This window comes from Polistes fuscatus, unplaced genomic scaffold, assembly GCF_010416935.1.
Source record: "Polistes fuscatus isolate 324 unplaced genomic scaffold, CU_Pfus_HIC Scaffold5, whole genome shotgun sequence".
Classification (NCBI taxonomy): Eukaryota; Metazoa; Arthropoda; class Insecta; order Hymenoptera; family Vespidae; genus Polistes; species Polistes fuscatus.
In genome coordinates this window covers 3,410,586-3,425,159 of record NW_025113129.1, presented here as the reverse complement: position 1 = coordinate 3,425,159, position 14,574 = coordinate 3,410,586, and the positions used below count along the sequence as shown (strand labels likewise).

Below are 14,574 nucleotides of genomic sequence, written 5' to 3'. Positions count from 1 at the left end.
AAGTAATTGCAATATTTGTTTCAATGTTTTTCCCTCGATCATCTAAAATCAAATAAACGATTAATGATATATACTTTCGAAGAAGATACTTCGATGAACTCAATTTTACTTGATTACGACTAAAAGTATTCGTCTTTTCCGAATCACTGTTAATTCTCGTAACAGCAACTCCGACAACTCGTCCAGATATTCCACTCAGTGCCACCAAACTCACCGTATCTTTCATCCACGTTTTTATTAAATTTAAATAACAATTGACCGACAATTTATCGTTTAAAAGTGATATCGCTTTGCACATTGGTTCATCGCTGAAGTAATGATGCTGTGTGATGTTTATGAAAATAAAATAATATCTAAATTACTGAATTTAATTGAAAAAACGATTTGCAATTCCGTTAATCGACTAAACTTTTATCAAACGACATGCTTCGTCGTACAACGACTCATCCAGGTCTTGTATTTTACAATAAATTGGGGAATCCCATTCGAGGGGTGCACACATTCTTTTTTCCATTTCAAGTAATTTGTCATTTTTCTCGTTCTTGTCCATTACCGATGAAGAAATATTTCTAAATACACGGTTATTAATTTATTTGATTTTTTTTTATCAAATATGATACTCCAATTCATTATGAAATGATTTCATAATCGAATCGAATCGATTCGTTAATCGAATACATCGTTTAATCGTTTAATTTTAACACAAGCCTAAATTAATATTGAAGTATTAATAATAATAAATAAATAAATAAATTGTCAAAATGTTACAAAATGTAGCCAGTACGGTGTCATTTAAATTACTTTCACGAAGAAGAACAACTTATTTCAATTTATCCGACATTATTTCAGTAGATAATTTCAATCAAATTCGTAAAACAAGGGAAAAAGTAAATGGTGCGATAGTTTTGCAAAGAATGTCTAATGGTTATCGAATCGTGAGCCTCGAAGAGGATCAATTTATGGAAGCATTGAATTTTATTCGAGTACACTCGCAAGAATAAAATTTCATCGCGTATTCAAATGTTACATTCATTGGAATATTTCATCTAATTTTATTTTTATTTAAAACAAACACACACACACAAAGAATATATATATTTGTGAATTTGATTCATTGAAATTGATCTGTCTTTTCTTTTCGAGATTTATTTAAATAATGTTGTAATTAGTGTTTCAATAATTTTGATCATGTTAATGCAATGTGTTCAACGATACAGGACGGTTTCTTCGAAGAGGAACCAATGTGCGAAGCTACAAATTTGTTGAATGATATGAGATCGTTAAAAACTTCGCTTAATATAATACATCAAAAATTGTTGGACACGCAAAGTTGTTGTGCAGTCAAAGAAGGTGAAAATAAGATCGTAGGAGTTGCAATTGCTTCGATAAATTTGATGGGAGATCACGTACGATCGGAAACACGAGTAAAAGTAGATCTTTTCTTTATTTCCCCCCCCCCATAACAAACAATTTATGTTATAATATTATTTTATTTATATTGTTATACTTGGAATGTTGTTATTTTAAAACAAAAAATATAATACAAACGTACAAATATAATTTGTTGAATGAGAATTATAAAATTGCTGCGTTAAAATTGTTTTAATGCATTAAAACAATGCATGATTTCAATTATGCATTAATTGTTTTAATCGTTTGTTAGAAGATCTTATTAATTTGATCCTATTTTCAATTGATATCTTTCTATTCTTTTTTGTCTTTGCAGCCACATCAAGGTGATGCAATTTTCAATATAATGAGCATAAAAAGTTGTGTTTTTTCAAAAGCACGTCCTTATGAGCGATTAGAAATCGAGAAATTTTTTCGCATACATTTGTTATACGTAAACAAGAATAATCGAAGGAAAGGTATTGGAACTGCATTAACGAGTTGTTGCATCGATCTGGCAAGAAATCTGTTGGCACCAGCCTGCATAGGAGGATTTAGTTCAACGATAACTCAAATTATTGGTAAATAATTATCAACGGATTTTTTTTTTTTTTTCATATACTTTTATATTAATTTTAATATATATTTCATTTTTTTGTAATATTACAAATAAAGCACGTAAATTAGGATTTACATTACTAGCCGAAGTAAAATATAAAGATTTTCGAATGTTCAACGACGAATCGGAATCATTCGCAATTCCATTCAAAAATTCGATCAATGGAAATAATTCCTTGGCATGTATGGCTTTACCCATCAAATTATCGACACTCCCGTTACGACAATTAACGCCTAAAATTTTTAATAATAAAGAACAAACTTCTCGTATCAAATCTAAACGAAAATAATTGATTTTAGGTAAGAATAATGTTAATCAATTATATTCCTCACAATTATTCAACTTATACTTTAAATTATTCGATACAATTTATGTTTTTCGACGAATCAAACAACGTTTTTAGTTTTACAGGATTGCAAGCTCGGTCAAGTGCACGCATACCACCCCACCACCCGACCAATTTTCTAATTTACTTCTCTTAAAAAACGATATCTTATTTTATTAATATATTTATCCTACGTTACATATACCCCGATAGAATTTTTCTCGTAGATAAAAGTCGCATATAGAGAGAGATCCTTATTTATAATAATTAACTTAATTACTTCAGTCATTTTTTTAATTTCTTCACATATGCAAAACGTTTTTTCAATCAACGTTTGTAAACCATTAGAAAGTGCAGTCTCGTGTAAACATTATTTTTCCCATCAAATACAAAAATACACGATACTTTTTCTTATAATTCTTCTTTAATAGCAAAATGCATCTCGTTCGTGTTATTTTGATTAATACAGCCCGGCAAATTATCCCAAAATTCTCTTCTCTTAGGATGAAGATCGCTGGACATTGATAACTTCGTATTATTTATATAATAATATTCTAACGCCTCCGTTCTCACCGGTTTCCATTTTTCTGTTATGATTTTTGTTATTTCCGGTGTTGGATTCCTGAGAAAAAAAAAAGGAAAAAATAATATCTAATATAAAATAATAAATTATAATAATAATAATAATAATTATTACACACCCAGTCTTAGCGAAATTAAACCACAACGATGTCATAATGTCAACCATTTTTTGATCCTCTTTACTCAGAGGAGTTTCCTTAAATAATTGTTCACCAACCGGAAAGAGATAGTGCAGATCATCGGCATGAGTAACACCATAATCTACGCTATCATCACCGAATATTTTGCTGAACGATGCACTACCTTTGTATGAAAAGTAATAAAAATAAATAGGAGACGATTGGGTTTTAAAGTAATCACGAATGGCGGTACGTGCACCGTGGTTGAACCAAGCATCGCTGTACATCTAAATCAAACAAAACAAAAAAAAAACAATATATTATTAATATCTTATTCAAATTTATAATCGTAATTTAATTATTTTGATACAAATTTCTACAAGGATTTAAAAATATTTAAGATTCAAACACATACCAGTTTTATATTATTTTTTTACGTTATTTAAATTTTAAAAGGGTTAATTTATATTACTTTTATTTATTTGGTCAGTATTTTGTTAAATAAATAATTGGTATTTGTAATAAATGCATAGCTGTATAAGAAGTTGCATACTGTATGAAAATAAATAAATACACGAATGTATTACGGGTTGCATACATTAAAGGGGGATTACATGTTAAAGTGAAATATATAAAAATATTTTATTACAAATATTGACTAGAGAAACTAAATGTATAATATACTAATCCAATAAATAATAGTTAATTTAATCCGAATTAATTTTTATAGTTTCTTTTTTATATCAAATATATTAGGCAATTTTTATATATATATATATAATTTGTGCAACAAAAATTTCGATATTTAAATAATACGAGATCAAATAATACGTTTTAATAATAATTAATCACGATAACAGATCGTACAATAAATATAATAAAAAGAAAAAAAAGAAAATGATTACTGTAATACGTTTAACGATAAACGCGGCCCTGAAATCGGATTTCTAATACGTATTACGCAGATAATATTTTTTTTATCTTTTCCTTTATATATATGCTCGTTTTGTGTAATATTATTCTAAGAAAACATGAAAATTATCCGGGATAAGGAAAAATTGAAAAATATCGGAAAATTTATGACGCAGCAATATTGCATCTACGCGATGCATTTTAATTAACATACTCGTTATCATTTTGAATTATCCCAAGGCATCAATATAATCTTCTCCAACTTATAATAGTAAAAAAATTAAATTACTTTCCTCTTCTCCTATATAATCATAGTTATTCGATCTCGCAATTATCACTTATTATTTTTTCTAAACGTTTTAACGATTTTATTAAATTTAAGATAACTATATTCGATAAACGATTCATTCATGATACCAAATTAAGTATACTTAATAATTCTGTATACCATAAGTGTCATCCAATTATAGAACGTGCACTTTTAATTTTATCACGTTTCTTGAGTTCTTTCTTTTTTTTAATATATGTGTATATAAACTTTTTGTTAATTCTTTAATCATTCGATTTCATTTATCGATCAAGGTTTTAACGATTCGGTTTTATTGTTTTTTTTCCAAACGAGATAAAATTGAAGATAAATGTGTATCAGATATGAATTATTATTACTTACATCAACAACTTGCATGCGAGTAGAATTATCTATAGGATTTCCTTGGAAATAAAATTCCCGTATCGCTAGACTTATTTTATCGTGTAAATAATCGGGACAGGTTTCACCATGCAGCAAGGTTAACGGTGCAACGTTCGCAAATTCATCGTTCATTCTTTTTATCAATTCGCCTTCAGACTTGGCATATAGTGCTGAAATCAATGAATTATTTTATGCTTCGATAAAATCCTTCCGAGAAATCCTTGGCTAATTTTTTCTTTTCTCTTTTTTTTTTTTTTTGTTTTGTTTCGTACAAGAAAAACTTGGAAATAAAAAAAATTTGTAAAAATCTTTACGATCTTGTTCACATCTCGAAGAACTTCTAAGTTTTCTAAATGTACTTTTTAAATATTTTTTTTTTTTTTTTTTTTTTTCTGTACAAAAAGAAAAACACTTAACTTTTTATTATACTTACAGGGTACTCTGAGTGATCCTTCTTCTGAAGTAATACCAGTCATCCACGGAATGTCTGCCATTTCTCCAAGTTTCGTTATAATTGTAGGATCTTTAATAATAAATGCATTTGGATGATCTGGTTCGATTACTGGTCTGAATGGTATCATTGGACAATAACCAAATTTCTAGAAAAAATTTCAAATCAATTCTTACGTTGGTATATACATTATTTGTTTCATATTTTTAATTATGCGATACGATGGTCAAGCTTTGTGAAATTAAACTGAATAAAATATCATATTATTATATGTAAAAAAAAAAAATATTATATATAAGGAGTCTTATAATTAGTGATTGAAAATTTTCAAAATTATTTTCGTCTAAACAAATTGTATTTAATATTATTGACTCGAGTTTTTCTCAAATAAAATTATCTCATTTCTTGCTCGTTCGTGTATCCCAAATTTATACAAATATATATGTACAATTAATTAAAATAATTCCAAATGAAAATATAAAAAGAAAAACGTATCGTTTAACACTTAAACACGTTCCTCAAATACCTATATATGAATATATATGCACGAAATAAACGAAACAAGTCATACGATATAATATTTCCTGATATAAGATAAACTGTGAAGTTGTAAAAGATACAAGAATAAGAAAAAAAAAAAATTACACGAAAAGAGAAAGAGAGAGAGAGAGAGAAATAGTTGCATAACAAGACACGTAATACAAGGTGTCATATCCGCATAACATTGTGCATTATGTTACAACTCCTGCAAACATTTCATTGGCAAGGTTTACCCGGTCAACTTACATAATGATTAATCAAAGAAAGACAGAGAACTATGAATAAAGCTATAAAGAGGAGAAAAAAATGAAGTAAATAGAAAGAGAGAAAAAATAAAAAGAAAAATAAATATAATTCTAGGTCTACCGGCCAAGGATTTTATTCTCACTTTCTAGTTGACCGATCCTACCCCATTAATACGACACAACATCTGTGAACACGCAAACGCGTAATTAAGCGTAACTTTATTGCATTTAAAAGCTTGTAATTGTTGAACCGTAAAAAAAGATTTCTGATAACTCGAAAGTATAACCTGTCGTCATTGTCGTCAACAGATATCTTGACAAGTAATGTCCACCTTTAATCGTTGATTCAAACACAAAACCACAATCGTTTTCAAGACACGAAACATTTTACCGTTGACTTGATTTATAATCTCGTTACTAACGTTCTCATGATCATTAGAAAGTATATTCGCTTACTAGTTTTATATATATATATATATTAAAGTGGAACACACACCATTCATTCTCGGATTGAGTCTAAATTAACAAGAAAGATTTGTTTCTTTTTCTTTGGATTAACGGAATCATCTAAGAAATTGTTCATAGTATCTTGCAATTTGTTAGAATACAGAATTGAAGATGATCAATTTGTTTCTTTCAACATTCGCGTGATTCTCTAATAGTTTCTCTAAAAGTTTCACTTCTACCTCGTGTGACGAATTGCACGCATGTATTTTTTGTTTTTCATTTACCTGAAAGTGTCGATCGGTACCAATAATATCGTAAGCATCTTTAGTCCTCAAACATTCAATGAGAGCTTTGGAATCGTCGGTAGGACAATTTAAAAGTTTTCCCACACTTCGAGCCTTAATTTTAGCTGTTCCTTGCCTGGTCAAAGTCCAAGGACAATGAGCTGTTCCACTTTGTGATATAGCACGATGAAAGAGACCTATAATGTAACAAAAATGTTTTATCGTTATTTATTAATAATTATTTCTTTTATCCTTTTATATATTACTTATATATATTTTTTATATATTTATATATATATATATATAAATTTTTATTTTATTATTTTTATATATTTTATTATTTTTATTTTTATTTAATTATTTTATAAATTTTTATATATTTTATTATTTTTATTTTTATTTAATTATTTTATAAATTTTTATATATTTTATTATTTTTATTTTTATTTAATTATTTTATAAATTTTTATATATTTTATATATTATTTCTGTATTCATAAATATAAAACAATTATTATCTATGCGATTTAAAAATAAATGCAAATCCCAAAAAAGGGTTAAATAAATATTTTCCATTTCTCTTCCAATTATTCGTCTTAAGAAAAAATCCAATTGCATTCAATGTTATCCGGAGATAATGTGTTAACAACGCGTTCGATTATTACGTGTTTATTTAAGATAATAGATAAACAATGTGCGAGAGAAGCAAAGAGAAAACAAATTAGACGATCACTCCCACCTCATTTTGATGAATCATCGTTAATTACGTGACGTCGTTGGTTGTTTTTTTTTTCTTTCCTTGTTCTATTAATTTCATCTTTTTAAAATGAATAATTTACGATTCATTTTTCACACAAAACGTGTTGCAATTAAATACAATATTTTGTTAATGATTTTTTTTTTTCTTTTCTGATCTTACCTTTCGAGAGATCACTCATCATGTGATAATGAACGCTAGCACCACCAGCACTCTCGCCAAAAATTGTCACCCTGTTAGGATCGCCACCAAATTCAACAATGTTTTCGTTAATCCATCGAAGTACTTGAACTTGATCCTTCAAACCAAGATTTCCCGGACATACCAAATCCTCCGTACTCAAAAATCCTAGTGGACCAAGCCTAAATGTATGAACATATCCAAAATTTTAATCTCGTTATTCATCATTCGTTCGAAATTTCACGATTTTTATCAAACTTTTCTCTCGTAAAAAAAAAAAACAAAAAAAAAATACTTAAATCAGATAAAAATTACGACCGTAATAATAATTATTAACTATATATATATATTTGTTTTATATAAAATTAATTTTATTACACAAATCCGTATTCCAATAAAAATTGTATGCTCGTTGTCGTAGTTTTTTTCTTTTTTTGTTAAATCTTTTACCTAAAATTCATCGTAACGAGGACAACGTCGTGATCCAGAAAGAATTTCGGTCCGTAAAATTCTGAATGACCAGCACCGGTGACCCAGCCACCACCATGAAACCAAACCATAACAGGAAAACTATTTAATGGATTTTTATCTTCCTTCGTTTTAGGTAATCTCGGTGTATAAACGTTCAGGTAAAGACAATCCTCCGATCCAACGATTTCTACTTGATCGGTGTAAATGTTTCTTTGAGTGCATATCTCAGCATCTTCTTTTGCATCCCGCGTTCCCTGCCACGCGGTCATTGGTTGCGGTGGCTGCAAAAACAAGAAAAAAAAAAAAAGAAACAAATCAATTATCAAAATATGCATCAACATTATTCAAAATTACTATTACTACAAAGTTATTATGTACGCAAATAAAATGTAAATTAAATGCATCGATAAATTGACGCGTTTATGATTATTATTATTAATATTATTATTATTACGTTGTTGATTGTTTCGTATTTTTTATCGAAAAATGTGTTACAATACACAAACGTACTTTCTTTTCTAAATAAAACGCACACGCACACTAATACGAGAAAATAAGCTTGTTACTAATCGATTTGAAAAAAGTATCGATAATCACCGTGTGGATTATGTTAAAAAGGTATGAAATATTTTCTCTTTTTTTTTTTTCTGATCACGTAGGTACTTACAGAATCAATAAGTAGTAAATTTCTAATAAGCTTGTTTCTCAAAGTATATAAATATGTAAATCTTTGAACGGGTTTTTGTTAGAAAAAAAAGTGAACGTTAATATTGATTGAAACTTTTGAATAGTCATGAATTCCGTGAAGGGTTGCGTCAGGGGTGGTTGCGTTACAATTGCATCAGAGTATTATTTTTTATTCATATGCAAACTAAATATTAACAGATTATTTTTAATAATAATTATTAATTTTTTCTTATCTCATTATTATTATTATTATTATTATTATTATTTTCAAATAATTAATCGAAATTTCTTCTTTAATCGACTCGAAATTATTTCAATCATTATTATAATAGAAAAATTAACAAAGGAAAAAACAAATCAGCAAGAAAAGAAAGAAAAAAATATCCTAATCACCTTTCGAAAGGCCAACAGGCGCTTATTATTACTTCGGAATCTCGTTTTTCTTCATTTTCGTTTCCCGTTTTCTTAATCACATCATTTCATTCGATTATTTTTCATTTCTCGTATCTGTCAACATCAAAGATATCTTTCTTTTACCGATTATATTCATAAGAAAATCGAGATTAATGTATTATCCGAAGATTGCTTTCAGTATAACGAAATAGTTATTAATACTTTGATACTTTTACTTCTTGCATAAATTCTTCTTGTTCCTTATTGCATTCTCAATATTAACACGGGGAACTCAATCTGAATGAGATGCATAAAGAATTTCAAATTTTCCTTCACGTGTCGGAATTCTTTTATTTTTTTAGTTACGTCCAATTTATCTCTTTTTCTTTGTCTATTATGTTTCAAACCGGTAACGAGTAGACACGTTTAATTTCTTACGCTTGAAAATATTCGTTTGTAAAAAATAAACGAAAACTATGATTTACGTTGTTTGTCTTTTATATTATTTTTGTCCACTTATCGTAGTTTTAAATATGTGCTTTGTCAAAGATAAGCGAATTATTTACATATTTCAATTATTTAACATTATTTCCAACTGTTACATTTTAATAAATGCAACATGTGTAATATCTACACGTAATATTTACACGGACGTAATATTCCTATTACACGTTGCGTATATGTGTAAAGAAAAAATTTCTTATCGATTTTACTTTAATGACAATTAAAATCAAATTGTTAGAATATAAAAAAGAAATATTTGATTGTAATTAATTCGCAAATACACGGTCGCAATATCGAAGAGAAAATTAATCGCCGTACTTTTTTTACTCGACATTAGTAGAAGAAACATAATCGAATAAAATGAAAACTCACCTCGAATCTGAGTTTACCGATTGGTGGCAAGGCGTAAGGAATACCAAGAAATCCATCGAATTTACGTCCCTGTCTCGTTTCCATGATCAATCCGATCAGTGTGCCATTTTTAATTCTAACTTTGGGTTCCTCGTCTTGTTGATTTTGACAACTTGTACAATGCACGAAGGAAAATAAAGAAGAAAAGCAAAGTAAACTTGCCAATGTCCAGAAACAAAATTGGAACTTCGACAACATCTTTACGCAGGTGAAAGCTGTCCACTGACCTACTTGATTAAATTTCTTCTTATTTCTTTTGTTTTATTGCAAACTTGAACGATAACTTCGAATCTTGCAATACTAGTAAATGAAAGTTTCGATTTTTTATTTTTCTATTTTAAATTTTTCTCTTCTTCTTCTTCTTCTTATTATTTTTCCCCCACGTTTTTAACCTAATAGACAAATAAACGAAAATAAATGTAAAAGTATTTCTAAATAAATTATAATATAAAATTGTTTAATAGATTTAACGAACATACATTCATTGTATCTGTAAATGAGTGTTTTATATTCATCGAGGAAAAATTCAAGGTTAATTGAAATAACTCGAATTTGTAGGCATGGAAGAATTCGAGTTGTTCGATTTGAATATTTCAAACAATTCGATCCTCGGAAAACTTTGAATTCGAATCTTCGTAAGCTACAAACACGTGTACTATTATGCTCACCGTTATAGTTTTTAATATAAATTAATCATGATAAATACTTTTATTATAATTATCTTTCTTTATTTATTATTGTAATTCGAATAAATGTACGTACGTTTCGTATGTTCTGTTGTTGTCGTGTGTAAGTATCTGTATTTGATACTAAACTTATCAGAAAATCAGTTAGTAAACATTGAATTCGACATCCTAATTATAAAAATAATTTAATTGATCTCATTTTAATCAGCTATCAATGATTTGAATAACGAAAAATCTAGCTTCTATTAAAAATCACGATTTAAAATAAAAAAAATACAATTAATATGAAACGAAAATTTAGTATATAAATCCATCAAAGAACACCGTGTGTATATCGATAAATTAAATATTAAATATATTTCCTACGATTATATATACTCGAACGATAAACCACGAACCCAATATTATTAAACTCGATTATATTTCAAATAAAATTAAATATGAAACGAAAAACGTTTGTATTTAAACTTACCGAAAGACACCGGATCCACAATCGTGAAAAAATCCTTGCGAATTTGTACGGAAGAAGAAGTATGCGTTGAAAGAGGGATTAAATATCGTCGGTGTTCGATCCTTGATGGTTTAAAACCGACTAACCAAGATCGGTAAAAGTTGTGATGGTCCGCTAATCGATGTTTGATCGTAAATGCACACACACTCGAAGTTTCCTGACGTGTTGCTCGGTTCGATTATTGCATCTGTCTTTTCCTCCTCTTCCTCTTCCTCCTCCTCGTCGTTCACCTCCTCCTCCTCGACCCACCCCCTCGCCTTCTCTTCGTTCATCATGCCCACTACCTTTCTCAACATTTCCTTCCTCGTCTCACTTTTAAACGTCACCGAGATCTTTCATCCTTCCTTTTTTTATTTTCTCTTGTGATATTTTCGTTTTTTTTCTTTTCTTTCCCCCCGCCCCCTCCCCACTGCCCCGTTTTTATTTTATTATTACCAAGTCAACGTGACCAACCGCGATAAAGAAGAATTCTTTTTTACAGGATAATTACATGCTTCAATCTAAAGGGAAGACATTTCCTAGAACGTTGAACCCCACGTTTAAATGTACGAGAAATTAATGTATTCTCTTTTTGATCTTATCTGTACTTTGATATAATTATGTTTTTTTTTTTTTTTTATTTGTTGTTTTTTTCCTTATACGTATATACACAAACATATTTATGCATACATTTAAACACAGGTATGTAATTTTATGTTACATTGGGGAAAAAATAATTCAACGTAAACGCGTAACGTTGAATAAAATTAACATGTTATCGTAGAATTTATTTTATTACGCGTTATACAAAATAATTTTCATTAATATAAGTATGATGTTTACGATAATTATCAATATTTCTTCGGATTCATGCAAATATATTTTCTAATTGACTATTTTATTTCTTCATATGACACTTTAATCATCTCGTTTTAACATTGCATTGATATTTGAAATTTATCGCGTAAAAATAGATCAACATATGCTTTCATTAATTGTTATAGAATGGTTTATCGTTTCATTTTCAGTGTTCTCCGATTACAATGTATTTTATAATTGTATTTTCAAACGAGAGATTATATCTTGACGATTGAATAATTGATTAGATCGATTAAGTAACATTATTCTTGCAATTGATATCGATAATTAATTAATAAATTTATCATATATCGCGTATATACATAATTACGATTTTAATCGTGTCATGATTATGTTTTAAACTGTACCGCGTAATAGAGCTCATTATTCTCTCGATTGATTATTATGGAATAAAATTTATTTTGAATTTTTCCTTTCCTTACTAGAAAAATTAAAAAAAAGAAAAGAAAAAAATAAATTATAAATATGTAATTTATGTGTTATGTTGTGTCCACTACGTCTGATATGAAAAATAATTCTTCCAACGGTAATAACAATAGCTATAAATGAAACGATGAATAAAATATGATAGAATATTAATTAGATTGATTTAGTAATAGCAAAGTATACACGATAGTATAGGTAATGTCTGTCAATATTCAAAGTTATTTACAAAGATAACATTAATGAATAATTATTGTGTTATCTTTGAACATACGTATGCTCGTTCAATAATAAATGATAAGTAAAGAAATAAAAATTTATGCCACTTAAGAAATATAAATCAATTGTCTAACAATAAGTTATAGAACATAGTATAAATACATAATTTGTGTGGAGAGAAGAAAAATCAGGGCCGGCACACGAAAGATTATTATTTTCGCGAATTCAAAACAATTTTATTCTTTTAATATATTATTTTATATTTTTCTTTTTATTTTATTTTTTATTACAAATTTTTAACTCAAACGACACGAAGAATTTAGCACAAAACAATTTAGTTGTAAGGTTTTGCTTGATAATTTATAATCTAATGAAATATTATTATTTAATTTAAATATGATGGATCTAATAGTGAAACTCAAATGCAAAGGATAAGCAAAGTTATGATAAAAAACATGATCCCTTTAAAAGTAAACCTTCTTACGGTTATTGTTTGCGTTGCACTTATGTTTGAAATTTTTGATTAACGATGATACACTTCAGTTTCAAAATTAATTGTACACTTGGTTCAAATTCTTTCACGTTTAAGTCTAACGTAAGACCGTCCCTGAGTAAAATGAGCTAATATATACGACACAATGTTATTTACCGTAGGAACTCGAATATCATACAAATTAGAATGTCATGTTTCAATGAAATAGAATCGTCTTAAGGATAATAAGGAAAAACTCGGCAATTTTGTTGAGAATTGCACAATAAATATCGTACCATGTGTAACGCTTATCTCAAACGAACTTTTGAATACTGTAACCTTCTACTACGAAAGAACGAACGAAAGAACGAACGAACGAGTTTTCGACGAAGGTCTTTCAAATGTTTAGCATTTTGTTGTTTTCGAGATCAGATAAACCACGTGATAAAAAGACTCCAAGAATTTACATTCTAAATGCAAGAATATTTATATATATAATAATTAATTCAATCATATGTTGATACAGGATATAAAACTGACTCTGAAACAGCCTACTCTATTTCACCCGGTTCATTTGAAGGACGGAATTTATTTTCTCTATTGATACGTCGCTTTGATAAATTCCTTTACACGTATGCTTCTGAGAAATCAAATATGTTTATCTATATGCTCAGCAGTTGTCGCATACGATTAGGACAATATTAAATAATTGAAGGATATTGTGAATTAAACAACCCTCGCATAAACCTACACAATAGGGTGAATAATTTCGATCACGCAACTTTCAAGTCGTACACTCTATAACTAAATCTTGCAATATTATAACTTTGAAAGTTTATAGTTAATATAATTATTATAAAAAAAGGAAAGTCATTAATCGTTTTACAAAAAATCTAAGTAAACTTTAAATCGGTATTACTAAAAATAATTGTATTTTGGTTTACAGGTATTGTATAAAGAAAGTATTTAGATTTTAATTTTTCCTTTTTTTATTATTGCAAGTATTTCACTTAAGTTTGTATTAAAGTAAAGTCAAAAATAATTATTGCAAAATTTATTAAACACAAAGAGAACTGCGTGTTGCAATAATTCAGCATCCAGCTATAAGATCAAATGCACATTTACCGACCGAGATAATAAGATTCCAATCAAAAGTTACATTTTTATTAAATAGATGGCAGCAATATCAACCATGTCGGTAACATATCATTCGTTTAACAGTTGATATAGTAAATTCCTGTATTACCTATCGGACGATTCCTATCTTACCGACAAAATTGCGAGTAGATAAAAACCAATAGATGGCAATAAAATCTGAATAGATCGGAACTTGGAGGTAATTTTCCAGAAATTTCCCGGGATACGATCACTCGCATCACGTTTCACCACTCCCTATTT

At 28.2% G+C, this 14,574-nt stretch overlaps 1 protein-coding gene across 1 annotated transcript; it reads right to left on the bottom strand.

The window, feature by feature from the left end:
* Positions 1-2,486: 2,486 nt before the first annotated feature.
* On the bottom strand, positions 2,487-10,375 carry LOC122522344 (venom carboxylesterase-6-like). The gene is made up of 8 exons (XM_043643387.1): positions 9,969-10,375; positions 7,992-8,293; positions 7,524-7,723; positions 6,605-6,801; positions 5,071-5,236; positions 4,617-4,807; positions 3,035-3,321; positions 2,487-2,955 (listed from the first exon to the last, which is right to left on the bottom strand). Exons 1-8 carry the CDS (start codon positions 10,203-10,205, stop codon positions 2,745-2,747), a joined length of 1,791 nt encoding a protein of 596 aa, XP_043499322.1. The 5' UTR covers positions 10,206-10,375; the 3' UTR covers positions 2,487-2,744.
* Between the last annotated feature and the right edge of the window lie 4,199 nt (positions 10,376-14,574).